We start from the raw sequence: 14,143 nt of genomic DNA, 5'->3' as shown, positions 1-14,143 counted from the left end.
ATATCGTAGACTAAAACATTTTTCTTAGGCAAAAATTTAATATCAAATTTCTTTTATTTTTTTACTCTCTCTCTCTCTCTCTCTCTCTCTCTCTCTCTCTCTCTCCATCTGTTGCACGCTCACTCACCAAAACCGAAAATAGAAAAAGAAAAAAATAATTCTAAAAAAAAAAAAAAAAAAAGTTTACTATATTACTCCTCAACCACTAAGTTCACCATTGTTTCCTCTTTTCCTTTGTCCGCCCCCCATCACATTTTCGATGATAAATGGATATCTGATGCAAGGTATTCAGAGTTGATGATTATTTTGGATTTATCGTTTGACCAATAAAGTATGTGTTGGTTCGCCCCCATCTTCGCATGGTCTCTATAGGTCTATTTCTGGACTTGTGTTTTGGTAATTGTTTTGGTGATAATCGTGGTAATGCTAAGCTTTGTGGCTACGTCTGCTACTTCTTGTAGTTGTTTTGTGGCTTTTTTTTTTGTGAATAGAGGGGGTGAAGACATCCCAGACGAAACTAAGACATAATATTAATAACAATTGAGTGGCCCATAGGGAACCTACAAGATCATCTGTTAAATGTTGCAGAAGCCATTGGGGAGGAAGCTGAAAAGAATACAAACCAAGGTCCAAATTATAGTTCCATTTGGCTAGTTGATCTGTAACATTGTTCAATTCCCTAAAAATATGCTTTAGCTCATAATGCGCAATTCATCTCATCAAATCCCTACAATTCTTCAAAGGGGTAGCAAGGGGTGAAAAGTATCTTCCACAAATTGGTTCAACAATAATACAGCAGAGGAAGAGTTCATCTCAACGATTAACTTAGATATGCTTTTCAATAACAAGCTAGAGCCCAAAATACAATCCCCAAACTTCAGCTTCTATAATCTGCCATTGCCCTAGATTAATAAAGAAACCTCCCATTCAATCACCATTATGGTCAGGGAGAATTCTTCTAGCACTGATCTTGCTCGAAACCATTTTTCTATAGCCATCCACATTCAGCTTGTGCCATCCAATAATAGAAGGCTCCCACTTCAACATAACATGCATCCAAGAAAGTGGCTTTCTAATTTTTAAAAGTGAATCCAACGATTCAGAAGCAGCTCCAAGAATAACCTTTTTAGGATCACTAGGGAGGGATTTTTCAACATCAAAAATCTAATGATTCCTCCATTTCCAGATATACCAACAAGCAAGGACAACAAATAATTCCATGCTATCTTGTCAGACTACATTGCATTGGACGTCACATTAGCCAACATCCAGGCTTTCAAGTCCAAATTAAAAGTATTGCGCAACTGACATGGAACCCGCAAAATATCCCAAATGCATTGAGCTATGCTATATTCCTTTAGAATATGTGGATAGTTTTCAAAGGCTAAGAACAAAGATTGCGAGAAGAATCCACAGTTAGGTTTCTTTTGGTTCTTTGCTCATTGGTAAGTAACCTGCCTTAACCAATGAGCTAGAGAAAGAACTTAAGTTTTGGGGGAATTTTGAGAATCCAAATTCCAATCCAATAAAAAACAAGCCTTCTTTCACAATCATATAACACATTATAAGTTGTCTTTACGCTGAAAGTTCCATTTGAATTGCATTCCCATATAAGTTTGTCCTCTCCAGCACCAATAGTCCCAGCATGCCAATTGATTATTTTTTTTACCAAGTTTTCTGTAATAACAGTTCTTACCTTATTGACATCCGACTAACCATCACGAAAGAAAGAAGAGATTGGAAAGTCCTCATTGGAAAAGTTATTAACGTCAATATAATTAATTAAATGAGCATTCAACACCTAAAGGTCTTTCCGTAACTTGACACCATCACAATTTTGAATTCTCCATTTCATTTCTTGCACAGCAAATCAGTTCCATATAAAATTCATTTTCAAGTGTATAAGCAGTCAAACTTCGCATAAGGGGCACTCATAATTCCTTTCCATTTCATTCATTTGTGACTATAAAATTACTATTTCGGGTTGTTTTCAATGTTAATGGGCTTGACTCAGCTACATGATGACAAGATAAAAACCTTTCAACATGTTTCAAACTAGTGTACAATGGGGATACATGTACAAAAGATTAGGGGAAAATGCAGGGCGACATCCCACGGAAAGTGCAACATTTGGCCACACTAGGTAATTCCTTGATGACGTTAGCTCTACCAACTATTTTTTCTTTACTCAAAAGCAGAACAATTTCACTTCTTTGGTTAGAAGTTAAAACCACAATCACTAGAGATTTTTCAATGTGCTTGGAATAGGGGGCGGTACGCTATATGTTATCATGAAAATGGAGGGAAGTTTTTCATTTCACGTGTCCCTTCACTTGGATAATGGCATATGATGCATGTGCCCTTATTCCCAGCACATTGGAAAACATGTCCACAAGCACACCCAACCTACCATCTACAATTATCTTCGTATCCTGCAATAATAACAATTCTTATAACAAAACACGTACTAGTTTATGAAATAAATAACGCTAATTTACAAAAAGACAAAATAACAAGTACATAAATTATAGGGAACTTTAACGAAAAACTCTTAGTACTGTTCACTTTAACGAAGAACCACATTTTTACACTAAAAAGTCAATCCTGATACTATTTACTTTACCCTTTATTTTGTCATTTTCGTTAAAACTCAAAGTTTTCAAACCCTTTTCATTAGTTTTCCCTAAATTTGTATGCTTAATTATAGTAATGGTCTTTGAATTTTAGTCATAGTTTAACTTTAGTTCCTAAACTCTCATATTATTTTATTTAGTCATTGAACTTAACAATGTGTTACACCATTGCTCCTTTTCACTAACGTTGTTTTTTTTTTTTTGTTGTTGTTGTTGTTGTTGTTAAATCTAGAGTATTTTAGGAACTTCGATTTAAAAATTGAGGGAAAAAAAAATAGAAGAAGCTTAAATACAAATGAAAACTTATGAATTAATATCTAAAACTTAAATCAAAATGAAATTTGAACTATAAAAACACAAAATGAAAATGGTTGGACTTTGGGCTGGTTTGGTATTGTTGTGCTTTGAAAAAAAACTGTTTCTGTTGTGTTGTGAGAATAAGCAGCTGCGTGAAATAAAGCAGCATAGTGTTTGGTAAACTTTTTTTTGTAAAAGTGCTTTTAGAAAGAAAAAAGTAGTATTATAGTGTTTGGTAAACTTTTATGTAAAACAGATGTGACTGTCTGAAATGACCAAAATTGTATAATACTAGATGTGCCATTAATTTAATCCAATTCAAATGATTAGTTCAACCATTAGATGAAAATTTAACGTAAAATATAGAGTTTATTATGCATTTTCTGACTCGCATTTGTACATATGAAACACAAAATCTAACGGAATATACCCATCAGGAAATGTTCAACTAAAGAAGAAAAACTCCACAATGTTGTAATGGAAGTACATGGTTTCTACAAAATAAGCCTAACAAAGAACGCCAGGCAAATTACGAAGCAGCTACTACAACCTTGGGGATAGTCGCCACAACTGCAGCCTTCGGGGGAGTAGAAGTACTCGATTTTGCATCCTTGGTGGGAGATGGGGCTGGAGGTGAAAGCTTAAGGTGGGGAGGTGTATTATGCTTCAATTTTAAAAGTATATGCCTCATCCTCAAAAGCTCGATTGGCTTTCCAAGCTTTAGACCTTGGACAACAATAATGGATGGTTTCTTTTCCATATCTTTCTTCTCTCTCTTCTCTATTGATGGCACCTCATTGGGGATGAGGTCCGCAATTGCCTTCCAGTACTTCTTGTCTACCTCAGCATGAAACTTCTCTTGATTAGCTAGGAACAGCTGAGAAATGCCAAAATACAACAGTTCGATTCCTCATTAAATGTCGTTGTGGGAGACTTATGAGAGTTTTGGGTATGTGAATTTATCGAGAGAAACCTAAATGTGGATTTGTGCTTTGTTTTAGGCGGTGACAGAGCTTGATGCCTTGAATTCCATGCTTGAGTGCGTTAGTGTAGATCTCATGTGAGTTATTTTAATCTATGTGATATGATTAATACTTTGAAATCTTTCGGACTAATAAGCTTTGTGATTACACCATGGATTCTTAAAATAGGTCTTATGCTAAATAATTGTTGTTATTAAGTTGCCATCGATCTATTTATGAAACATTATGTGAATTGGATATTTGAACTGTGATGGATTGTGTTTTGGATTATATATTTGATGGTTTGATAAAAATGAGGGATTGTAAAGGACTGTTACCCTAGTGTCATGGGGTTAGGCGACACTAAGTCTGCACCACGTAGTAATGGTACATGGATGGTCCTGCTTGGTTAATCCATGTAAGGGGTCCATACTATTTATGGATCGCGCTTGGTTAATCCGCGTTGGGCGATCCTTATATCCTAGGCATGGCCATACACATTTAGAGGTGATCATGCTTGGTTAATTCGCATTGGGTGATCACTTCTTAATAGTTGAAGGGGTGACTCTGCTTGGTTAATCTGTTTTGGGGGTTCACTACCTACTTGGTTACTTTCTCAAGGATGACTCTGCTTGGTTAATCCGCTTTGGGGGGTCACTACCTACTTGGTTACTTGCGTAGGCTTCGGCCGAACGACGTCTCTCTAACTCTAGTTTGAATGTAGTCGTCATTGTGGCTTTGAGAACTTTTGAGTGTTGATTTAGAAAAGTCTTTGGATGTATGTGTTACTCATTCGGAGTTTGCAAGGTTTGGTAGTGATTTCTTATGAATGAATTATATTCAAGGTTTATAAATTGTGAATGATAGCTGGTATTATCATTGTATCATATACTTTGTATTATTTGTCGCTCACACAAGTTTTGTAACTTATCCGGGTTGTTGTTTACCGGTGCACCATTCCGATGGTGTAGGCACTGATCTTACGGGTAACAAGTCTGAGTAGACTTCGAGAGGCTCGTAAGTAGGGTAGCAGTACAGTTATCAGAGATTTGGAGTGCTAGGTTACCTCTATATCTTATCTTGTACCTTATTTTGGGACCTTCTTTTGAGCACCTCAAACTTGTCCTTAGTAAAGCAAAGATTATGCTTCTTTTTGGGATGTGTATATTTGTAAATAGATTGTGAAGAACGTAGCCACCTTCGTTTTAGTTTGGGTTGCAGTTAAAATATTTTATTCTGTATGGGGTATATTATTCAATGAATGTTATTTTTTTTCCTTGGCCACATGTCGATTTTCGACGTTTATCGGGATCGGGGCGTGACATTCGGAATTTGGAAGTTTCATTTAATGAACACTATTCATCTGTGTTTTCGCGAAAAGAAGCTGATCTTTCAAAGCTCATTTTTGCTGCTTCACGTTTTCAGCTTTTTCATCCAAAACTGTGAAAATAAGCTGTTTTTAAGTGTTTACCAAACACCTTTTTGAGCTCAACGTTTTTTGATACCCACTTTTTATAAAAGCACCTTAGTATCAAACCAGTACTTTAGCAACTTGTAAAATGCAATGCAATTTCAAATTTGGTAGAAGATCGAACTGTGGCTGGACTTAAACAATTAACAAATCACATTATTTTAAAAGAGAGTGAGGTGTTACTAAAGAAACTAATACGAGAGTTTAAAAATTAAAAGTAAACTACAATATTGTTACCGAAAAATAAAATTAAACTACAATATATGTCACATCCCAGCCTCTGCCGTAGCGCGATATTGTCTGTTTCGCAGTCTCACAGATTTGTTTTTGGGCAAGAGAACCTCACTACCTAAAACACATCATGCTAGGAAGAGATGAACATGTACATATAAGGCCAGGGACCAACCCTCACCCCACCGATGTGGGATACTACAATATATCCATACATTGTGAAAGAAAGTGGGGCGTGAAGAGAAAAAATAAAATAAAATTACACGAACCAACAATCTAAAAAATGAGTAATGCTATTCATATCATGTTTTTGTACCACATTTTCATACCCCTTATGTGGCATTTGATGTAGACAACCACATCATTTGAATTAATCAGATTTTTAAATTTAGTTCATTATTTAATAAACTAATAATTAAGAAAAACTAGTTAATTAAATGATGATTATGGTATACAAGGAGTCTTTCTCCTTCCTTTCCTTGGGGTCTGTAAATTTTTCAAATGATGTGGCTGTCCACAGATGTCACCTAAGGTGATATAGAAATATGATATAAAAACATAGTATGAATAACATTACTCCTAAAAATTTCCACGACCCAAAAACAGTTCAAATTAACCTATTAAACAGGTGGCCAAGCTTTAGCCCTTGGATTACTACCAACGGTCAAGATGGACACGTGGCAGTCATACTGCATCCCATCAAAATTTAAAAATGAAAAGGGTGGAAATACACCGTTTGGAGACAACTCAAACCTTAAACCCGGAAAGCGCACTCTCTCGCCTGTCTACAATATCCTCGTTTATTTTAAATGTAAATCCACATTCCCGCTCATTCCCTTGTACCAAACATTTGACCTTTCGTCCCCAATCCAAAAGCCTAATCCCTCTCTCTCTCTCTCTCTCTCTCTCTCTCTCTCTCTCTCTCTCTCTCTAAAATTTCAAATCTGCAAACCCTAGGAAGCAAAGCTCAGAGATGAACCAGTACCACGTCTACGAAGCCATTGGCCGCGGAAAATGCTCGGTAAGATTGATTCACAAGCTCGTTCGCGTCTTCATCTCCGAACTCTCCGATGCGACGATTTTAAGTTCAATTAGTTGCTTAATTAATCGGATTGCTGTTGGATTTGCAGACTGTGTACAAGGGGAGGAAGAAGAAGACCATCGAGTACTTCGCGATTAAGAGCGTCGAGAAATCGCAGAAGAGCAAGCTTCTGCAAGAAGTAAGTAATTAAGTTCAGTAAGCAAACTAAGAAACAAAATTCGGATTTAGCATTGTAGGGTTTAAATTTGGTTTGGTTAATTCAAATTCGAAGACGATTTAGGTTATAGAGTTCTGCATTTGGTGCAGGTGAAGATTCTTCACACTCTAGATCATCAAAATATCCTCAAGTTTTACTGGTGGTAAGAATTCTTTTGTCCGATATTTGCTTGTGTAATTTCGATACTCGTTTTTATTTAATTTGAGCTAACAATTGAGTTGTGTATTTGTGTATTTCCTTTTTTGTGTGCCGCTATTAAATGCAGGTATGAAACTTCTGCTCACTTGTGGTTGGTTTTGGAGTATTGCGTTGGGGGCAATTTGATGACACTATTAAACCAGGTAATTGATCACTTAGTCTGCGCTTCGCATCAAAGTAATGTGTAGAGCTTGGGGATTTATTTATTTTTTTTGTGTAAGACGGAATTATTGCGAATTTGGTTGGTCTTAGAATGGTGCTAAACTGCTAATGTTTTATCGAAGATGATTCGGTGTTTTTAGAACTCTAATACTGATAATGTATGGAAATGTAGGATAAACAGCTACCTGAAGAGTCGATTCATGACCTTGGGTGTGACCTTGTTAGAGCTTTGCTGTAAGAATCTTGAATTGCTTCATTTTTTTGTTCTTCTTATAAGTCTCTATTTCTTTACTTCATTTAATTCATGTTTTCGGAATGTTCACTTTGTGTTAGGTTTTTACACTCAAGGGGAATCATATACTGTGACTTGAAACCATCAAATATCCTGTTGGATGAGAATGGCCGTACAAAGGTATAAGGAAGGCTGTTTTCCTTGCATATTTTTCTCGATTGTTTTATGTTTTTTCTCTTCATCTGAACTTGTATGTTTGCACAATGCAGCTATGCGATTTTGGATTGGCGAGAAAATTGAGCGACATATCACAAATCCCTTCTTCTTCTGTAGGTTATCTTATCCCAACATGTGAAAATCTTTTGGATAAAGTAATCTGAATGTAATTAGAAAATATGAGAATACTAATGTAGCTTTCCTTTGTTGTACATGTTTAGTTGCCGCAAGCAAAACGCGGAACACCTTGTTATATGGCTCCTGAGCTGTTTGAAGAAGGGGGTGTTCATTCGTATGCATCTGACTTCTGGGCCCTTGGTTGTGTACTGTATGAGTGCTATGCTGGGAGGCCTCCTTTTGTTGGTAGGGAGTTTACTCAGCTGGTAAAATCCATTATCTCAGATCCAACACCGCCTCTACCTGGCACTCCTAGCCGTCCTTTTGTCAATCTCATAAATTCTTTACTCATAAAGGATCCGGCAGAAAGAATACAGTGGCTTGAACTTTGTGGTCATGCTTTTTGGGGGACTAAGTTAACTATAGTGCCTCTGCCTCCTCAGCCTGCTTTTGATAATATGCTAGAGCAACATGCTAAGCCATGTCTGTCAGAGCGCAATGGGGATAAATCTTCCCAAATCAGAACTCCTAAATATCGCCAAAATGATGTTAAAGGAACTTTTAAGCAGGATGAGAATTCTGTTTTAGGAGCAAAAGGTCATGAGACTCCAGTAAAGGGGACACCTGGAGGCCGCAGAACTCAAGCAAAGGTTTCTGGCAGAGTGGTTGATGAAAACCAAAAGGGTCCTTCTTGTGCCACTAGGGGTGTGAATCTTTTGAGGCTCTCAAGAATCGCAAAACAGAACCTGCAGAGGGAAAATGAGAAGGAAAACTACCGCAGGCCGGTGTCTACTAATAGTTCTGAAGTCAAAATTGAGAACACGGATATGGAACTTGACTTTAATGAGAGCGCAGAAGAAGACACACAGGATGAATCTGATGGGTCCGATATCCAAGGTTGTACACCTGATAACAAATTTTCAAGTCAGCACCAGGGTAAAATGGAAGAGATGGGAAACAACTTGAACCATTCGGATGCCCTGCCTGTGGTTAGTACACCTGCCTCAGATGAATCCAAAGTTCATAATCAGGAACCATCTCCCCAGAATATTGAAATGGCTGCAATTCCACCCAGTGCCAGTCCTCAAATTAAAAATCAGAGATTTAAAGAAGGTTCAGGATCGGCAGTTGACTATGATTCTTCAAAATCTCCAAGTAACCTTTCACAAGTTCTTTGGCATCCATCAGATCTCTCAGTCAGACCCGTGATGCCCACCAGAAAATCTGATAAAAGCTCGGAGGTAATTCCTCCTCTTCCCTTTGAGGCACTGCAAGCCTCTGACTTTGTGAAGATCTCTAAAGAGCAGTTGGATGCACTCAGTAGTAAGATTATAGCCATTTTTAATGGGAATAGTAGCATTGGTGAGAAGCAAAATGTAATTAGATACCTTGAGATGTTAAGCAATAATGCCGATGCTGCAAATATCTTGACCAATGGACCTATCATGCTTCTGCTGGTTAAAATGCTCCGGCTGTCCAAGGCTTTGGCTTTACGTGTCCAACTTGCTTCACTGGTTGGTTTGTTGATTCGACATTCTACTTTTATTCAAGATGATTTGGCAGATTCGGGAATTTTGGGTTCACTTGCTGATGGCCTTAGAGACAAGCAGGAAAAGGTGAGGAGGTTTTCTATGGCTGCTTTGGGTGAGTTACTATTCTATATATCCACCCAAATTGATCATGCAGACAACAATCCAGTAGAATGTCCATCAAAGGAAAGCCGGTCCACATCTGGGTGGCAGGTTAGTGTCATAAATATAAATATTGCAACTTGTTGCATATGCTCCTGTTCAAAGAAAGATTGACTGTTATACTCTAATAGTCTGTACTTTACTCTTAACCGAGTAAAAGGTTTAGTGGTATATTATATATGTATGTGCTCTTGTACAACTATCATTTTTTGTTTCCTCATCAATTGGAACTTAAAAATATGTTCTACCAAGAGAACTGTTACTACTGGATGTCCTTGAGTACTTACCCTTTCTTTTTGTCACTGATAAGTTATTCTCCTTGGGGCAGGTGTCAAATGCATTGCTTTCATTGGTTTCATCAATTTTACGAAAAGGAGAGGACGATCTAACTCAATTATATGCATTGAGGACGATAGAAAATATTTGCAGTCAAGCAGGGCCCTGGGCAGCTCGTTTGACTAGCCAGGACATGATTAATAACCTATGCTATTTATACAGGGCTGCTGGAAAACAGGAGAGCATCAGGCTCACAGCAGGATCATGCTTGGTCCGTCTGGTTCGTTTTAATCCACCTAGCATTCAACCAGTAATAGAGAAGCTCTCTTTAAAGGAAATAGCATCAGCACTTGTGAAGGGCAGTCTGCGTGAGCAGCAAATAAGCTTAAACCTCTTAAACATGGCCATGCTTGGAAGTCATATGTTAACGAATGTTGGCAGGTATCTCCTCCCACTGATGGAGGATAAGAATCTTGTCCCAAGTTTAGTGTCTCTTATTGATCAGGGAAGTGAGGTTTTGAAGGGAAAGGCACTTGTTTTCGTTGCTCTTCTTTGTAAGAGCAGTAGGAGGTGGCTGCCACATTTTTTTTGCCATGCCAAGTTGCTTTCTGTGGTGGACAGGCTGGTGAAAGAGAAGGACCATTATGTGCAGCAGTGTTTAGAGACATCTTTGTGTGTTATGGCGTCTACTATACCCAGTTTACTGGATACGATTACTGGAGATATTCAGAAAACGATGGGAGGCAGGCGCCATGGGTATCAATCTCCCCTTAACGGTAGAGCTGCTCCAAAGACCAATGTTTATATGTTTCCTGTAGTTCTCCATCTTCTTCGGAGCTTGTCTTTTAAGCGCAAGGTGGTGGGTGAACAGGTCCTGCAGCAGTTGGCAAATCTAATGAAGCTTGTGGAGACACCATTTCAGGTGGGTGGCAGCCTAACCATTCTGTGTTATTTATAGTCATTGCTAGTCTTCTTGTTGCTATCACGATGCTTATAATTATGATATGATAAATTAGTAATACTAAATGGTTCTGTGTGATTAGATGAGCTAACTGTTAGTTATTGGAACTTGGGATGTTATGTAACTTGCCCGGTGCTTAGGTACTGTGTCTCGGCAAGTGATCCCAGGTTGTTATAGGTTGTTAAAATGCTTGAGCAAGTGACAACCTGATCACTTCCGCTATACAACATGCCATTTATATTCTAAATAAATCACTAGTAATAGACTCATTAGCTTTTAAGTTGACATGCGGAGGGCTAAGGCATAAAAGTGCATTAGCTTGGACTTCTAGTACATTTATACTATGTGGAGTGAAAGGCAGTTATAGTCCCAACTTATGATGAGAAGTGGTAACAGATTAATGTTTTCTTGTGTGTTTGTGTGGTTTAACAGTCAGATCTAAGTTGGTCCACTTCTGTACATCAACAGAAAGAAAACGTAATATGGTGACGTTGATACTGATAAATAAATTACTATTGATTTCCAGGGCAGGGATGACTTCCAGATTACCCTTCTTCGAATTCTTGAGTCTGTCTCAGAGGAGTCACATGTAATTCTTGAAAGCCCTGACGTTTTTATTCATGAAGTTCTCCCCAGTTTGGCTGTTCTTTATAAGGGTAACAAGGATGGTGATGCCAGGTGTCTGTGCTTGAAAATTTTGTTTGACGTGATGGTAATTTTTCTGAATGAACAATCTGAAAATCAGCAAAGGTCCAATGAACTGGAATCCATTTCCAATAAGAATTTTCTTCCTCTTTACCCATCCTTAATTGAAGATGAAGATCCGATTCCCTTGTACGCACAAAAGCTTCTAGTGATGCTTATTGAACTTAATTACATCAAAATTGCAGACATTCTAGATCTTAAGATAGTCTCGCAATGCTTTGAGTTTTTGCTCGGCGATCTCTCAAGTGCAAATGTGAATAATGTCATGCTATGTCTGGCTCTGACATCAGCACCTGAAATGGAAACCAAGTTGCTTTCTCAACTGAAGGTAGTTCGGAAAACAGGAAACCTTCTAGAGTTTGTGTGTGCAAAAGATATGGAAGATTTTCTGGAACCAACCCTTGGCTTATGCAGGGCTTTCCTTCTACGGTCAGTGAATGGTAGAAAAGGCTTCATCTATTCAAAAGAACCTGCTCTTCTAGGTGATGCATCTTCCGAGGCAAGCGGTGCTGATCAGCAACAAGGCATTAGAGATATCATGGACTTCGGCAGCAATGTTGGCGTCTTACTAGAGTTGAGTAGATCCCACGGAGTAAATGTGGCAGATCTAGCTTCAGAATGCGTTGTCTTGTTGCTCAAGGCAGCTCCAAGGGAGGCCACTGCTGGTCTGCTAACTAATCTTCCAAAAATTACTGCAGTCCTCGAGTCTTGGCGTAGAGGCACATCTCACCTATTGGTGCAGCGGGTGCTGCATGCCCTCGGTTATTCTTGTAGGCAATATTTGTTACACGCAATGATACTGTCGATATCTATGCCCGAGATCTCAAGAATTGAAGGCATTGTTTCTGAGCTTAAAGGTTCAGGTATGCCTGTTTTAGCCACTGCTGCTTTCCATGTGGCTGTGGAGTTGCAACGGCTGCCTCGCTGCCTGTAAACCGTGGAGGCAAGATGCTCGTTTCTTTTCCCTCTTTCGTATCATCACAATTATAATCTCTCGAGTGTAACGATTTCTTCTTTTGGCATGCAAATCAATCGGCTTCTCCTGAGTTCTTGACAAAGAATCGACAACTCATGAAGGTGAGTATTTGTTCTGCATTATGTTAGGGCCAATCCAGCTCTGGTTGGCTTCTTGTATAATCTTTGCAGACTTATATCTCCATTGGATTTCAATTTCTTTCGATATATATCTTTTTCTGGAATTTGCTTCACTGCAATTCGATCAAAACTTCATATGTTAATCATCCCAAAATGCTGATTATTTGTGGTACGAAATTGTTGTTCGATTAAGGATGAACGAATCCACATTGAAATCTGGTACACAAAGGTTGTGAATTCCTGGCCTTTGTGGCAAGGCTTGTTCTGAATCCTTCCCCAACCCCATCTTTTTTATTTTTTTAACAAACGATATTATCTACGCTAAGGGGGTGGGGGAGTGGGTTAAATCTTACACTAGGAGCTTGTTTGGATGTGTTTCTTGTAGAAAGCATTTCAAATGCTTTTGGAATTTAAAAACATTTTCTCTAAAAGCACTTTCAGTTATTTTAAAATTACATCCAAACGAGCCTTAAACTAGCCAGAATAATGTGGTTCAAATTTGCATTTGACGAGAATCGAACTTAAGACTTTTCACTAACAAGTGAAGAGGAATAACATTAGATAGTAAATATTATATTTCACTTAGACACTGGTTATTGTATTTCACGCAAATATTTGATGCATGCATAATAGGCTCACATGCATCAACAGTTAATTACTGTTTATAAGTGTGTCTAACTGACTGTTACATTTCTCAAGAAATAATCAAATACAAACCAAACTTTGATTTCATCTACGAACCCAAAAAAAAAAAAAAAAATCCGTAGTTTGAGGTATATAAATTACAAACCAAACTTTGATATATAAATTACAATTGTTTCTTTCTTCTTTTTCCGGAAGTTTGAGGTAACTCGTACCCTAAAAGATAGGACTAATCCGTAGTTGGTATGAACAATTGTCCTTGACTTGTTGCCCTTTTCTAATCCATCATTGATCGCAGATCTCTGCATTATGAGCCAATAATGTCCGATGTAGCATGGTTTTTGTTCATTTTTCACATTAAATTTTTCTTTATGTTAAAATAACAGTAGTTGTTCACCGACCCCAGTAAAATTTTAGTGTAGCATTGCAAAGTTTCGATTTGATCCTGTGAAATTCCTTTGATTGGAACATCCTTCGTCGGTGAATGGTTCAATTCAATCATCAATCTAGTTGTTGACCTGCTCTTGCCGGACCCGTGATTTTTGGGGAGGGAGGGAGGGAGGGGTTGGGGGTTGGTATATAGTTGTTCCTTTCATTTTTTTCCGGAAGTTGGAGGTATCTCGCACCCTAAAAGGTAGGACTAATCATTAGTGGGGTGTATATAATTGTCCTTTACTTCTTGCCCTTTTTATGAGCCAATAATGTCCGATGCAGCATGGTGTTTGTTCTTCTTTCGCATTAAAATTTTCTTTATATTAAAGTAACAATAGTTGTTTACTGACCCTAGTGTGACAATAGTTGTTTACTGGAGACTACTAATAAGTTGTTTTATACTACGTGCTCATTTTAAAAATTTTATGCAAGATCTACGCGTTGAAAGGTTCATTAAATCTTTATACGAAAGATTTACTATTAAATTTTTCGACATGAGCATTTTTGATTCACAGATTTTGACATCAATCAACTCTTCCATCATTTTTTATTTTTTTATTTTT

The 14,143-nt window shown here is 37.8% G+C and overlaps 2 protein-coding genes across 2 annotated transcripts; one reads left to right on the top strand and one right to left on the bottom strand.

Annotated features, from left to right (window-relative positions):
• Positions 1 to 3,459: 3,459 nt before the first annotated feature.
• LOC137732676 (clathrin light chain 1-like) lies at positions 3,460 to 4,623 on the bottom strand. Its single transcript, XM_068471971.1, has 2 exons — positions 4,558 to 4,623; positions 3,460 to 3,807 (listed from the first exon to the last, which is right to left on the bottom strand). The coding sequence occupies exons 1-2, from the start codon at positions 4,621 to 4,623 to the stop codon at positions 3,460 to 3,462; spliced, it is 414 nt and encodes a 137-aa protein (XP_068328072.1).
• Positions 4,624 to 6,478: 1,855 nt separating this feature from the next.
• LOC137732220 (serine/threonine-protein kinase RUNKEL-like) lies at positions 6,479 to 12,603 on the top strand. The gene is made up of 10 exons (XM_068471520.1): positions 6,479 to 6,615; positions 6,725 to 6,814; positions 6,943 to 6,995; positions 7,119 to 7,194; positions 7,386 to 7,447; positions 7,547 to 7,625; positions 7,715 to 7,774; positions 7,883 to 9,520; positions 9,798 to 10,667; positions 11,233 to 12,603. Exons 1-10 carry the CDS (start codon positions 6,568 to 6,570, stop codon positions 12,343 to 12,345), a joined length of 4,089 nt encoding a protein of 1,362 aa, XP_068327621.1. The 5' UTR covers positions 6,479 to 6,567; the 3' UTR covers positions 12,346 to 12,603.
• The last annotated feature ends 1,540 nt before the right edge of the window (positions 12,604 to 14,143 follow it).

This window comes from Pyrus communis, chromosome 4 (assembly GCF_963583255.1).
Source record: "Pyrus communis chromosome 4, drPyrComm1.1, whole genome shotgun sequence".
Lineage (NCBI taxonomy): Eukaryota > Viridiplantae > Streptophyta > Magnoliopsida > Rosales > Rosaceae > Pyrus > Pyrus communis.
This window is presented reverse-complemented; position numbering and strand designations above follow the sequence as displayed.

Bases quoted from the DNA above. Each gene is read 5' to 3' on its own strand.
- LOC137732676 (XM_068471971.1), bottom strand. From the start codon at position 4,623: ATGACGACTACATTCAAACTAGAGTTAGAGAGACGTCGTTCGGCCGAA. The intron at 3,808-4,557 runs GTAGGTAGTGAC...GGCATTTCTCAG, and splicing joins AAGCCTACGCAAGTAACCAA to CTGTTCCTAGCTAATCAAGA.
- LOC137732220 (XM_068471520.1), top strand. From the start codon at position 6,568: ATGAACCAGTACCACGTCTACGAAGCCATTGGCCGCGGAAAATGCTCG. The intron at 6,815-6,942 runs GTAAGTAATTAA...CATTTGGTGCAG, and splicing joins AGAGCAAGCTTCTGCAAGAA to GTGAAGATTCTTCACACTCT. The intron at 6,996-7,118 runs GTAAGAATTCTT...TATTAAATGCAG, and splicing joins ATCCTCAAGTTTTACTGGTG to GTATGAAACTTCTGCTCACT.